General features: G+C 38.5%; 2 protein-coding genes across 2 annotated transcripts in view; both read right to left on the bottom strand.

The window, feature by feature from the left end:
- Nucleotides 1-259: 259 nt before the first annotated feature.
- Nucleotides 260-14,996, bottom strand: part of Ankrd42 (ankyrin repeat domain 42) — a gene marked incomplete at its 5' end in the record, with an annotated part of 62,124 nt that continues 47,387 nt past the window's right edge. Inside the window, 3 exons of the mRNA XM_070035337.1 lie at nucleotides 260-389; nucleotides 4,163-4,307; nucleotides 7,908-8,034. Of these exons, the coding sequence (XP_069891438.1) occupies nucleotides 303-389; nucleotides 4,163-4,307; nucleotides 7,908-8,034 (359 nt within the window). The remainder of the gene's footprint in view (nucleotides 390-4,162; nucleotides 4,308-7,907; nucleotides 8,035-14,996) is intronic.
- On the bottom strand, nucleotides 11,909-13,317 carry LOC138836341 (lactoylglutathione lyase). The gene has a single exon (XM_070034859.1). It carries the CDS (start codon nucleotides 13,278-13,280, stop codon nucleotides 12,726-12,728), a length of 555 nt encoding a protein of 184 aa, XP_069890960.1. The 5' UTR covers nucleotides 13,281-13,317; the 3' UTR covers nucleotides 11,909-12,725.

Below are 14,996 nucleotides of genomic sequence, written 5' to 3' on the forward strand. Positions count from 1 at the left end.
GATTTAATTATTAGACTAACACTATTTCATATTTCACAGTTTATATGAATATGTGCAAAGTTAATTACTCACCTCTACTTGTCTCTATAGATGTATAAAAGTATATTGGGAGGCAGCGTATAACTGAGTCTGTGTAACTTTAAAAATCTCTGATATCTTAACATTTCTTCCTTCAGAATGGGAATGGTATCCTGTCCAAGTAATTCCAAGACTTTTATGAATTCCAAATTTATATAAATTTACATCCATTTTTGCAATGAAAGAGAAAAATCAAGAAAGTTTATTTAAAATTACTTCACTGATTAGTACCGTCTCACAAACACTCCCCCAGAAGACAATTTCTTTTTCACTCGCCTCTTCTCTTTGCTGGACTCACAGGACTCTTCTTCCTATAAACAAAGGAAAAGAAGGTCAAATTAAGTTCTTCATGGTAGCACTCATTTTTTCATTTTTCTTTTCTTTTTTTTTTTTTTTTTTGGTCATGGGGCTTTGAATTCTGGGCCTGAGTGCAGTCCCTGAGCTCTTCAGCTGAAGATGAGCGCACTAGCACTTTAGCCACAGTGCCATTTCCGGTGTTCTCATTGTTAATTGGAGTTAAGAGTCTCAAGGACTTTCCTTTCCAGGCTGGCTTTGAACCTCAATCCTCAGATCTCAGCCTCCTGAGTAGCTAGGATTACAGGCATGAGCCACTCACGCCCAGCCTTCATTTTTCTTCATTGTCTGTTTAAAAGGAAAAATGAACTGTGCTAAGTACTTTCAGCTCTGATTAAATCTCTTAGAAATCTGTGTAAATAAATTCACAAATCTGCCAAATCTTAAAATAGGAAGGTACCTTGAGAAATCAGTCAATCCTGTCTACCTAATATACCCCAAAAGATCACACCCTTGTATGTCTTCTACTTAGACTAATATTTCATGCCATACTGTTAGCTGAAATGTACAAATGAGGAAGAAAAGAAATCCCATCTTCTTTTCAAGCCCCGCAGGACTGGGATTTACAGCTCTGGCCCTCTATTCCTTCTTTAATGGTTTTGCAACATCCCTTTACTTCTTTTGTCTTATCTTCTTTTCCCATGCCCTGATGTTCACCAACATTTCTCATTTTCTTGATATTCTCATGACCTAGCACAAAAGAATAAATGTTGTGGGAAGAATCAAGGGAAGGGCTGGAAACACAATGGATATTCACTATGTTGTAGTCAAAAATTCTCTGTACTTATTAAGGCATGATAGATGTGAATACAGGCTCTAAGGACAGGAGAAGGCACCTCTCTGGGAGACACAAACATGGCAAGAGTTCTTCCCTGAAAGTGCCCCTGTTCATCCCTTTGCTGATGAGCTTAGGCAGCTTAACTCACATATAAGAGCATGTGAAAATGAAATAATGTGCCATTATCAAAACCACCTGGAGAAAAAAGAGCCATGCCTCTGTTCCTTCTTTTTTTTTTTTTTTTTTTTTTTTTTTTTTGGGTCCGGTCGTGGGGCCTGAACTCTGGGCATGGGCGCTGTCCCTCAGCTCTTCAGCTCAAGGCTAGCGCTCTACCACTTGAGCCACAGCACCACTTCCGGCTTTTTTCTTTTTGCTTATGTGGTGCTGAGGAATCGAACCCAGGGCCTCAAGCATGCAAGGCAAGTGCTCTACCACTGAGCCACCTTCCCAGCCCCTCTGTTCCTTCTTTTTCCCTTAGCTACAACCTTGCTATCATCCAAGTTTTTTTTTTTTTTTTTTTTTTTTTTTTTTTTTTTTTTTTTTTTTTTTTGGGTCCGGTTGTGGGGCCTGAACTCTGGGCCTGGGCGCTGTCCCTCAGCTCTTCAGCTCAAGGCTAGCGCTCTACCACTTGAGCCACAGTGCCACTTCCGGCTTTTTTTTTTTTTGCTTATGTGGTGCTGAGGAATCGAACCCAGGGCCTCATGCATGCAAGGCAAGCACTCTACCACTGGGCCACCTTCCCAGCCCCTCATCCAAGTTTTTAAAGACAAAATTGTCACATTTTTCTTATCCACACAGTAAGATAGAGAAGGGTAGAGGTTTCTACTGGTAGTAACAAGTGATATAAAAAGTACAGACTTTGTGCTAAGCAGTTAGGTTGAGATCATGGCTATGTATCTAACAAGCTGTGTAACTACAAATTATGTAACTGACACTAATTTCATAATATGAGGGTAGCATCTCCTGAATATAAAGTCTCATACAACAGCATGTAAGTACTTGATACCTATTGTTAATGATGACCAAGATATTATGAAAGTAATCAGTAATCTCTTAAAATTTAAAATTTCAGTACCAAGGGTACAAATAATGAAATACTATGGAAGCAGTACTAAATACATATATGATTAGGGGTATTCAGTAACGGATGACAAATGATTCCCAGGCAATTTCAAGAAACCACATTGATGAGGAGACTTCAGGTATAAGGACAAAATGAACAATGGCTTGGCAGTAGTAAAGTGGAGTTTAAGTTCATAAAAGAATAAACAAAAACAAGATTGGCATGGTAGATTAGAACTGCCAAACTAAGGAATCAGTACTTTATACAGACAAGGAAGATTTTTCAACCCAAAACAAGATAACCAAGTTCACTACAGTGAGTAAAATAGCTGGAAGCAGATATAGACACCTATAGAGAAGCAACAAATGTGCAGTACCTGCTCCTGTCCATAAGCATGTATGAGTGGTCCATCTATGAGATGGCCTACTTTTCTGGGCTAAAGGAGAAAACAAAACTACCCAAGACTTTATGAATGCAAAACTGGGTAAATAGGAAAACAGTAATACTGCTAATTTAAATATAGAGCAGGGTTGGAGAATGGGGGATCTGCTCTTGGTGTTGAGTTTAGTTCTAAACATTTTTCAGTTACATGGCCCCAGGGATTTTTAGGTAGCAGTGTCCAGCTGGCAATGAGAAATACAAGTAGGGGCTGAGTACCAGTGTCTCACACTTGGAATCCTAGCACTCAGGCTGTGATCTGAGCTTTGTAGTTCAAAGCCAACCTAGCAAGGAAAGTCTGTGATGCGCTCAGCTCCAATTAACTACCAAAAATCTAGAATTGTAGCTGTGTCACAAGTAGTAGAGCACTATCTATAAGCACAAAAAGCTAAGGAACAATCTCTAAGCCCTGAGCTCAAGCACCAGGACAGATTCAAAAAAATAAAAAATACAGGTAGAGTGCCTTGGTAAGGATACATGACTAAAGTCTAAATCTGATAGTCTCTCACACAAAAATAAATGGAAGCAAAGATTCTGAGTTTGTTCCTGCTTCACACTAGATCTTAAATAGATACTCATTTTAGCCAGGTATGGTGTCACATACCTGTAATCCCAGGCTAAGGCCAAACCAGTAAATTAGAAAGACCTTATCTCAAAAAAAAAAAAAAAAAAAAAAAAGCTATGTCAACTTATATGCTTTTGATAGTCTTAAAACTGCTGAAGTTTTCCAAAATGGATTCCATTCAAAGCACTTGATTTTTGTTATTTAGAATATTAAAATATACATACTCTCTGCTCAGACTTATAATTGGTTCTTTTGCCTATGAGGAATATCTTTTCATTATATGGTATATAAACTAGGCTGGTGTGAGGGGGTTTTTTGGGGGGCATGGTTGTAGATGTATACAGATAATTACAAATAGAGATATTGGGATGTTTCTTTAATTCAGACTTCAGCTCTACAAAGTATATATTATCTGCAGTTAACTACTGAGGTACAAAGATATTAAATGACTCAGCCAAATTAAAAATGGTTTAGTGCAGGGATAGCACCCAAGCCCAGAGTTCAAGCACCATGACCGACAAAAAAAATGGTTTTTAGTCAAGAACTAAACTCAATTAGCCCAACCCATATCCTTAGCCAGTTTTATAGTTTTGGTTTTTTTGGTGCCAGTCTTGAGGCTTTAACTCAAGAGCTGAGTTCTGTCACAGCTTTTTTGAGCTTTTTTGCTCAAGGCCAATACTGAGCACTTGAGCCACAGCTCCACTTTTGAGTTTTTGGTGGTTAATTGGAGATAAGAGTCTCATGAACTTTCTTGCTCAGGTTGGCTTTGAATCACAGTACTCAGATCTCAGCCTCCTGAGCAGCAAGGATTACAGGCATGAGCCCAGCACTTGACCTTCTTGTATACTTTTTAATCAAGAAATGTAAATGTGTTAAGATCACCAACCACAGGCACGAAGCTGGGGACCTGAGTTTTCTCCAGGTTTTCCTTGAGTTGATCCACCTCTGCTCGATATTCATCCAGTTGACATTCTAACTTTTCTCTACGGAGTCGTTCATACTCCAGCTGCCCCTGCAGCTCTTTGATAGTCCTATCAAAAAGAAAATGTCTTTCAATCAACTTCTATTCTCAACTAGCAAAGGCAAATAAATCACTTATTGAACATCTAATGTATTCGGGAATCCATGAGCAGCAAACATTCTAAGTACTGGAAATAAGTGGTGAACTACAGCCCAAATCTGCCGTCCTTCACTTAGTAATGGAAAAAAAAAAACCAATAAAGACAGGAAGTAATAAAACAGATATGACAGAAAGCAACAAGTCCTAAGAGGAAAACAAATAAATTAGCATAGAAATGCTAATTTACAATGCTGTGGAGGGGGTAATTAGCACTTCACATACAATGGGTAGGGAAGACCTTACTGACCAGGGCTCTTTGGGCAAAGTCCTGAAGGAAAATAGAGAGAACCATTTAAACATTAGAGGAAGGGCATCCAGACAGGGAACAAGTGCCTTTGCACTTGTTGAAATGCCTGAAGAAATGAAAGAAAACCAGAGGCCAGTATAGCTGGAGTAGTTTAAAGAACAAAAGAGAGAATAGAACAGATGGGAGGTCAAAGCCTTGTCTTTTACTGTTAGTGAAATGGAAAGCCATTCATGATTAAGCAAAGAAATAGCTCAAAATATCAAAGGACTCTCATCTAGGTTTGTTTTTTTGTGTGGGGGGGGGGCGGGATATTGGAATTGGGGTTAGAACTCAGGACATTACGCTTCGTAAGCAGGCACTCTACCATCTGAGCTATAACCCAACCCTTTTTGCTTTTTTTTATTTTTCAAATAGGGCTTCTTATGCCTTGAGTGGGCCTCAGACCATCATCTCCCCACCTATACTTCCTGTGTAGCTGGGATCAAAGGCACATGGGAGTCTTGCTAACTTTTTGCCTGGGCTGGCCTCTAATCACCCAAGTAGTCAGGGTTACAGATATGAGCTATCATGCCAGCCCTCTCTTTTATTTTAATGTGATTTCTCCAGATGAGAACAAGATATAGGGCCAGGATTGGGGTACAGGGACAGAAATCTGGTAGAACTATAAAGAGGATGTTAGAATAATCCAGAAAAGAGATGTTGTAACTTGAATCAGATTTTGTTTTTCATTTTGTTTTGTTTTCTAGCTCTGGTAGATGACGAGAGAGAACAGAATGCCAAGTCATACTGGACTAGATATCAGGTCCCAAGGAAGGAAACCTCAGGAGTTCTGTTACATTAGGAGTTCTGTTACAAATATGAGTGGGGTTAAAATTATAATATCTAAGAATAATGTCAACCTTGGTGGCATAAAAGAACAACAAGCAAGAAGAGGCAATTATCCCTAGGATAGAATAATCCAGCTACATTTTGTACGTTGTCAGTTTGATATACCTAGTAGAAACAGAAAAAATAATCAAAAGAACATACCTCAAATCAGTATTTATCTACTTCTTTTACAACTATATCTAACTATAACTGTATTATATCTAGCTATATACTCTATACAATAATACCTATATATCAAACTATGTCTATATCTGTATCCCAAAGACAAATGTCTTAAAACACAACATAAAATGGAGCACAAATGTCAGAAAAGAATTGTCAGTGGAATTCAAAGCAACAGTGCCATACTCTTAATAGGAAACTACATTCTGATACAAGAGCTAAAGCAATCCTTTCCCAAAAAATTCTTTCCAAAAATCACATTCCAATATGATAACTATTTCACATTAATAAGCTATGTTATGACCCCTGAGGGCTTTTAAAATTGTAGGGAGCTTAAACAGAGTTGAAGTCACAGAATAAGAATAAAATACTGGGCTGGGAAGGTGGCTCAGTGGTAGAGCACTTGCCGTGCATGCATGAGGCCCTGGGTTTGATTCCTCAGCACCACATAAGCAAAAAAGAAAAAAACCAGAAATGGCGCTGTGGCTCAAGTGGTAGAGAGCTAGCCTTGAGCTGAAGAGCTGAGGGACAGCACCCAGGCCCAGAGTTCAGGTCCCACGACCAGACCAAAAAAAAAAAAAAAAAAGAATAAAATACTAACTCCACTACCAGATCCTTACTTTGTGACTCTATATTAGTTCTCAGTTTCCTAATCCATATGGTGAGACAACAGCTCATGGAGATAAGATATGCTGCTTATCTAGCATCTGACATGTAGTAGCGCTTAGAAGTGATACAAGCACCAGTAATGATAGTGCAGTAGACTGCTTTAGAAAGTAAGAAGATGAAATCAAAGTTTAAAGCTGATTACTAGGAAATAATTGCTGTACTGTGATATATTTTTCTATGCTACAAAGAACTAAGAACTTTGAGCTAAGCTCTTAGATCAAGACCAATACCAAAAATATACTACATCTCTCAAAACACAGCAGTTTTAGGGCCAATGATCAGCAACTTATATGATGTGATTCATGAGAAACCAAGAAACATACACCACCTTTACCATAGCTTCCTATTGTCTAAAATCCCACTAAGAGGTAACAGAATGGCTCACAGTAACAAGGTAGTCTTTATTGAAGATTTAGATGTTATGGTGAATATCTTTACCAGTCCTCTTCCTGAAGCAACTTTTAAAAGCAGAGGAAGAAAGAGAAATAGGAGGCTCTACAGGTTGAAAAACACAAAACCAAAAGATAAGTCAGAGAACACAAAGGAGGAACAAGGAAATCCATCTGCAGCTCACAGTTCTCTTTTACAGACCATGCTGTTTCCTGTTCACATGAGAGAACAAACAAGTAGAAGCAGCAGAAGGAAAGAAACATGAGACACCTTCTATTCTAGTAACCATTGATAAACCACAGAGGTACCCAATGTTCATGGATCCAATATAAGATGCAGGAAGCAAGCTATACAACTGCTGACTGCCTCCAGAACCAATAGCATTCTTGGATGGGGACTATATCAGTGAAACAAAGTGGGTTTCATAGCAGTAAGAGTGGGCCATCCCATCTGATGGAGATATTTACAGACTGTGTAACTGTACAGATTGAACAGCTTAAACCATCTGGGGTCTTGTTATGTGCTAGTAGATTATGACTGTAATCCTCACTATTTAGGAGGCTGAGACCTGGAAGATAACAGTTCAAAGCCAGCCCAGGTAGAGAAATCCAATGTACTCATTATCTTGCCCATCTAATTGTAACCCCTCTGTACAGTATTTTCACAATAAAAAATAAATAAAAATTAAAAAAAAAGAAAGAAATCTGTAAGACTCCATCTCCAATTAACCAGCAAAATGCTGGGCTATAGGGAAAAGTCAAGTGGTAGAGGTAGCCATGAGCAAGAAAGCCAAACATATACATGAGACCCTGAGTTCAAGCCCCAATACTGATACACGCACACATACGTGCTCATGTGTGCACACACATGCACGCGTGTGCGCACACACACACAGGCCATGGTCTTAAAGAATGCCAGTTTGGGAGATTTTTGTACAGCAATGTGATTACATGTAATACTACTGGGATGTACACTAAAAATGGTATTTTACATTTGGGGGCATTTTTATCATAACTTTAAAAATCTTAACTCCATCTTGAGGATTTAAATGGAAAAACAGGATAGAACTTTTGTTGGCATAAAAGAACAAGTTTCTGATCTACATGGTTTTTTGATAGGAACAAAAATATAAACCATGAGTTTTAAAGATATTACTTTTCAGACTCAAGCTGTTCTTTCTTCTGCTTGAGATCCTCTTCTGTTATTCCACCCAAATGTCTATAGTTGCTCTCAGCAATTTCCAGGAGGTTTCTCAACTCTACGATTTTCTTATAAGCTCTCACTATAAGACAGAATTGAATAAAAACACAATTTAGAGAACAGCTCTTGTTACCCACAGAGTGTTGGTCTTCTCACTTTCTTGTAGAGCCACCATATGGTTTGAGCAGGGTTTAAAGGAGGGGAGCCCACACACTAACAGACACTGAAGAGTAAATAGCAGTGACTGTGCAAGCAATGAAATGCCAAGATGGAGGATTCTTCCTCTGCAAAAGCAGGCTCTGGAGTAGATTATGATGACAGTTGTTAACTTCATAGACAAAAAGGTTCACAAAAACTGACAAGGCCTACAAGTATATTACAGAACTATAGACAATCTACTTTATGTTAGAAATTTGAAAGAACTAATGTTGGCATCTCCCAATTCCAATTCTCCCTTGGTTATATTCAATAGAGCTCTTCTCCCTGGAGAATGAGTTTCTACCTGACAAGAGTTCTAAGAATTCCTTAATACTTTCTGGGAGAAAAAATAAGCAAGAAACCTAGACATAAATTCAATTGTTTTCTGAGAAAATGAAATTCTAGTATAACTAAGTCTTCCTGCCAGAAAAGACAACTGAAATTTCTGCCCCTCTACCAGATACTAGGCACTACCCTTTCTTTAATTATTATAACAGTTCCATCAGGGCAATATGATATTAATATGCTCATTTTCGTAGATCAACTACCTGAGGTTGAGAGTAACATAGTAGGAAGTGGCGAAGCTCTGATGTCTGAATCCATGGCCCATATTCCCCTCACTTACACTGCCTGTCTCTCAGTTCCCAGATTCTTCTATGAAGAGAGCCACAGAAATAGATCTCATCCATTAGTACAAACCATTATAGCTCTCTGAACAAATATCATGGGAATTGAAACTAAATTATGTAACATTTTAAAACACTCCATGTCTGATACACAGGCACTATAGAAGGAAATCTAAAAGCCTTGCCTCTAAGTCACTGTATGACTTTAAACAGAACAGCTTCTCTGAATCTCAGGCTCTTTATTTATCAAATAACGATTTATAGTAAATGAGTATGTCTTGAGATATAAACCAAAGATGATAAAATGATTCTCTAAATTGCAAATAATACAGAAGTGTAAACAATTACTGTTAGGATCTTGAAGAATAAATTCAGAGGGTTTTGGTAGTGGAACTTCTCTGTATTACATTCTAGATTGTGTGTTTGTTAAAATTCATAAATATACAATATACATATATACAATATACATAGAAAAAAGAATTCACTAGAAGGAAAGCATTTTATCAGCAGCTGAGGCATCAGCAGAAAAGATAGAGAAATTAATATTTGCTACAATTCTTAGACTTTTATTTAATTCATATATTTCAATAATGAACATAACATTGTCCTGCTGACTTCTGGATCCCCATTTCTGTCAGTCTGATAAGATGACCCCTTGAGAAAAAAATGTACCCCACCTTTACCTACTAGCTAATTTAGAATAAATGACAATCTATTTGTTATAGGCTGAATGTCTTTCTCCCAAAATTCATATGCTGAAGCCCAAACCACCAATGTAACATTATGTGGCAATAAGATCATTGAAAGTTGATTAACATTAGATGACAAGAGGCTAGGGTCCTAGTCCCCATGGGATTAGTGCCATATTTAAAGAAAAGACACTGGAAAGCATCTCTTTCCCTCAACACCCTTCCACCCCCCCCACACCCCGTCATCTTTCTCTCCTTCCCTTCCTTCCTGTCACTACTTCCTCTAACTCCCCTCTCCCCATCTGTGGCCATATCAAAGGGAGAAAGAGAGCTTTCACCTGAAAACAATCCTGCTGGATTCTGACCTGGGACTTCACACACTGTAAGCAAATAAATATCTATTCTTTAGGCATCAAAGACAAAGACACACTTAAGTAGACACACAAAGACAAAGTTAAGTACATTGAAGTTATCCTAACTGTGATAATCATGAAAATAGAAACTTTGGCATATATGTTTCCATATATGGAGACATAATATGGTTAATATGAAAGAAAAACTGTGAAAACGAAAACTTCCATTCTCTCCCTATGAAGGGAAATGGACTTTCCACACCACTGGAAATAACAGATGCACAGTCAAGGCTAATGGGATCCTGGCTTGGATTTCCTCCAATTTCCAGATAAGACATGATCTTAACGATCTGGATCAGCTAAAGAACCAGAAAATATATAAAAATTTTACCTTAAAAAAGAAATGCATAGCAGGGTGCAGGTGGCTGTAATCCTAGCTACTCAGCACGCTAAGATCTGGGGATCACAGTTCAAAGCCAGTGGTGCAGGAAAATCCATGAGATTTTTATCTCCAATTAACCACCAGAAAACTACAAGTGGCACTGTGGCTCAAGTGGTAGAGTGCTCGCCTTGACCTGAAGAGCTGAGGGACAAAGCCCAGGCCCAGAGTTGAAACCCCACAACCGAACGAAAAAAAAAGGAAAAAAACAGAAATGCATAGACTGTACATATAAGCACTCCTAAAATGGCAATGCAAGTTTCCACTACAAAAAAGTTAAAGCAAAACAAGAATGGAGGCTTACCAGTATTTCACAGTTAATTATATGCCTATGTCAGAGATTCTAGGAGCTCAGGAAACTCGTGCAGACAATTATGCATCTGCTCTTGTAGAACTCAAGTATGCTTGGAAACTTTATCATACCAGGAATTTCATCCATACTCGTGATTGAGTATGTTCTCAACTAATTGATAACCAATCAGAAATGTCTTGTTCTTCCCCGCCCTCAGGGCTACTATTTACCTAGAAGCTACAGAGATCTAATTTTTAAACATCAAGCAAATCATATCATTCTCTACTACCTATGGCTTTCTATTTAAAAATAAAGCCTCATCCTGCATATAATCCTAGATACTCAGGAGGCTGAGATCTGAGGATTATGGTTGTAATCAGCACTGACAAGGAAGTCTGTGAGATTCTTAACTACAATTAAATCACACAGAAAGCTGTAAATGGTGCTGTGGCTCAAGTGGTAGACAGTGCTACCCTTGAGCAAAAGGAGCTCAAGGACAGCACCTAAGCCCAGAGTTCAAGCCTCAGGACTGGCAAAATAAATAAATAAAACCTTGATCTAAAAATCTTTTTTTTTAAAGTAATACTTAAAATTTTATTTCAGCTTATATGTACAATTAGTTTAAATTGCTGACATAAACCTGTTTAATCCAAAAAAGAAATGTGAAAAATGTGAATTACTTCTACCAAAGAAAGAACAAGTTGGTATAGCCTATCCAAAAGTCTTCCACTAGTCTCTTCAGAAGATCTAACTGTAGTTCAAGCACAGGTTGGATGTCTTTATCCTTCAGGCTGTAAAAGATTTTCAGATTTAAATTTTTTATTTATTTTTTTGGTTGGTTGTGGGGCTTGAACTCTGGGCCTGAGCGCTGTCCCTGCGCTCTTCAGTTCAAGGCAAGCGCTCTACCACTAGTGCCACAGTGCTACATCCGATTTTCTAGTGGTTTATTGGAGATAAGAGTCTCACAGACTTTCCTGCCTGGGCTGGCTTTGAACAGTGATCCTCAGATCTCAGCCTCCTGAGTAGCTAGGATTACAGGCGTGAGCCACCGGCGCCCAGCTTCAGATTTAAATTTCTGAAACTCATTGAACACTGCAGGGAAGACTGCTAAGCCTACTTCTAGTATCTCATTTGTTGTTGGATATAATTGATCATAAATGGCTACTAGCATCATGAAGACCTTCTGGAAGGAAGACTCTTCAAGAGCATCTCAAAGATCATAAGGATCATAAAGATGGGAACAGCCAGGTTTCCTGGAGGCACTCTTATTCTATCAACCTCTATACCACTTCGATCAAAATGATATTCAGGCCTAAGAGCCAAGAGCACAGTGCACAAACTCATGGAAGATTTTTACAAGAGACTAATACAAGAGGTATTATAAGGTATAAGAGTGAGGCATAATCTGAATTATTAAAATGATGAGAACTTGAGTGCTCAATTTATTCACATTATTCTATACATCCTGCTTTCTTTCTCATGGGATGATTAGTTAGTAATAAAGAGCATGTTACAGCCTGGTCCAGTAGCCGGGTATCCAGTAAAAACTGTGTCCTCCTTCCTCCCCACTCTCAGGTAAATGAGGTTAGTCCTTGAACTCTGAAATTCTTTTATAAAAGAAATGATACTCATTGTTCTATTAGTATCCTTGTCAGTATGATTCTGAATTGCTCTCAGGAATTCCTTCTCTTTTGTAAAACAAACACTTTGTATTGTTTGAAGTACATATGAAGTTTCATTTTTGTTCAGTGTTCTTTTTTTTGCACTGTGAAAAGTATTTCTGAGGAATGGAAACCCCAGAAGATAATGACCAAAAAAAAAAAAAGTTAAGTAAAAAAAAAGATCCAAAGGCATACTGAAGAAAGGTAACTTGGGAGCCAGAAGGCAGCAAATGCAGCCTCTGAAGAGACTTGTTCTAATTATTACCTAAAAAGTAAAGTTATACAACTACATTCAAGGTCATTGATAAAGTACTACTTTAAAACTAGAAATAACTACACAGTTATGAAGGGCAGCGGAATTGCTGAAACAGGAAAGAAAAATGGACTTAAATAATTTGAATGAGGACACCATCCATCCATCGGTCCTAGATGCTCCAAGTATCTGAGTATCTCCAATTCACTGTTTCCTTTCTCTTTCAGTCTTCACTGCACCTCACAGAAGTGTTCTCACACAACTACACAATAGTTGCTATACTGTTAGGATTCAAAATTTCAATCCAGTAGCCATCAGGATCTTGAATAAATGCCAGACCTTTCATTTTACCATCATCAGGTTTCTTCACAAATTTGACTCCTAGTTCTTCAAATCTTTTACAAGCACCATGAACATCAGGAACAGCAATTCCAATGTGACCAAATCCCCGAGGGTCTGAATTGCCATTGTGGTAACTTTGGGTCTCATCATCTTCCGTGCCCCAATTGTGTGTCAACTCAAGTGTGGCTTTTCTGGAGAATGTCCATGCGATTCTTTCATTTTTCTCTTTGGGGATGTCATTTTTATCCTCATAAGCCAAGAAATAGAGTGAAAATTTCATAGAAGGAAAATCAAGTTTTTGGAGTAGGGTCATTCCAAGAACTCTAGTATAAAAATCCAGTGACTTCTTAGGATCCTTAATTCGTAGCATGGTCTGCTGTAATAGAAAATCCTTGGTGCTGGGGTCCGCGTCGGAGCAGCAACTGAGAGCGGCCTCATCAGTGAGGCCCCCGGACGCGGGCTGTGATTCTGCCATGTCTGAACTGCACAGTCAGGAACGGCTGCACCAAGGAGCAGAGGATCTAAAAATCTTTATTGGCCTCCTATAATCTTACAGGGCCCCTCCTTTCCTCTGTGACCTTATCTATTACTTCTCCCTTGGTCATTCTTCTGCAGACACAATGACCATGCTCAACTCCACTCATAGCTTTTACATAAATTGCACTCTCTACTTGGAATGGTCTCTCAAGACCTTCATACAGTTTACTCTCATCATTCAGGTCTGTTCACAAATATCACCTCAGAGTTACCTATTAATGCTACATTATTTTTCTTTTTTTTGTCATATCTTCACCAACAGTTTTTTTTTTCTTGTAACAGTAGCTATTCTTTAAAAAAAAAATTGGGTGGTTGTACAGGGGATTACATTTAGTATGTCCTTTTATGTGTTCACTTGATCAGGCACCCCTTCCATCATTCCCTCCCATCCCCTTCCACCCTCTCCCCCTGGATTCATGCTACCTTTTCCACTTCTGTTATCACATATGTACCAAGATTGTGTTTGTCCCCATTTCCTTGTCCATTCATCCCCCTCCCGATAGCTTCCTCCATTCAAACTTTGTTTCAGCTTTCTGATATTGTTTGTTAAAGAGTTAATTGTTCAAAGGAATTACTCCATGGATTTTTCAATCTTGAATATATTATACTTAAGTCAACCTGATCATGTTTATATGCCTATGTCCCTGTGTATGTCTATATAGGAGGACTTCTTTTCTTCTTTCTCCCCCTCCCCTTACACCTCTCCCTTCCTTCCCCTCCCCCCTCTCCCCTTTCTCCTCCTGGGTGCTGTCCCTCAGTTGTCCATTAGCTCAAGGCTAGTGCTCTACCACTTGAGCCACAGCACCACTTCTGGTTTTCTGGTGGTTAATTGGAGATAAGAATCTCATGGACTTTCCTGCCCAGGCTGGCTTTGAATCGGGATCCTCAGATCTCAGCCTCCTGAGTAACTAGGATTACAGGCATGAGTCATAAGCACCCAGCTCTACCTCATCTTCTTAACACATATATCTTATCAATTATTTATCACCCTCCCATCACCACCAGCATGTAAGTTTGTTCCTATGTGCTGCTCAGTTTCTCCTAACTACAAATGTCTGGAAAACACTACACAATAATTATTTGTTGCTATTATTAGCTGTAAAAAATTGTTTATAGCCTGGTACCAGGGCCTCATACCTATAATCCTAGCTACTCACGCTCAAAATTGGGAGGATCACATTTGGAGGAATAATCTTGATCTTGTATTTGGAAAAGAAAGGAAGGCAAAAGCACTGGGACATGGCTCATGAGGTAAAGCACTTGTTTAGTAACTCCTAGTACACCAAAAACAAAAAATACCAACCAAGTTGGTTTAGTTTGATTCCTATGGAGTACAAGTCAGCCTCAAACTTGTCGTCCTCCTGCCGCAGTCTCCTAAGCTGTGCTTACAGGTATATACCATTATGCCCATCTCTTGAGTTCTTTTTCCCTGTTTCATATGATGCATTAAAAAAAATTTTGTCTTAGTAACTTCTACTTCTTGAGACTGTGCCTGACACTTTATATTTTCACTTTATATTTTCAACAATCCCAAGACAAAAATTTAGAATTGATTCTTGCTGTCAAAACACATACAAAAAAATCAGTAGCTTTTCTGCATGTCAACAATAAGAAAAGTGAGGCTGAAATCAAAAAGCAAATCCTTTTTTTTTTT

The sequence above is a fragment of the Dipodomys merriami genome, unplaced genomic scaffold, assembly GCF_024711535.1.
Source record: "Dipodomys merriami isolate MVZ:Mamm:240054 unplaced genomic scaffold, mDipMer1.0.p SCAF_25, whole genome shotgun sequence".
In the NCBI taxonomy this organism is placed as follows: domain Eukaryota; kingdom Metazoa; phylum Chordata; class Mammalia; order Rodentia; family Heteromyidae; genus Dipodomys; species Dipodomys merriami.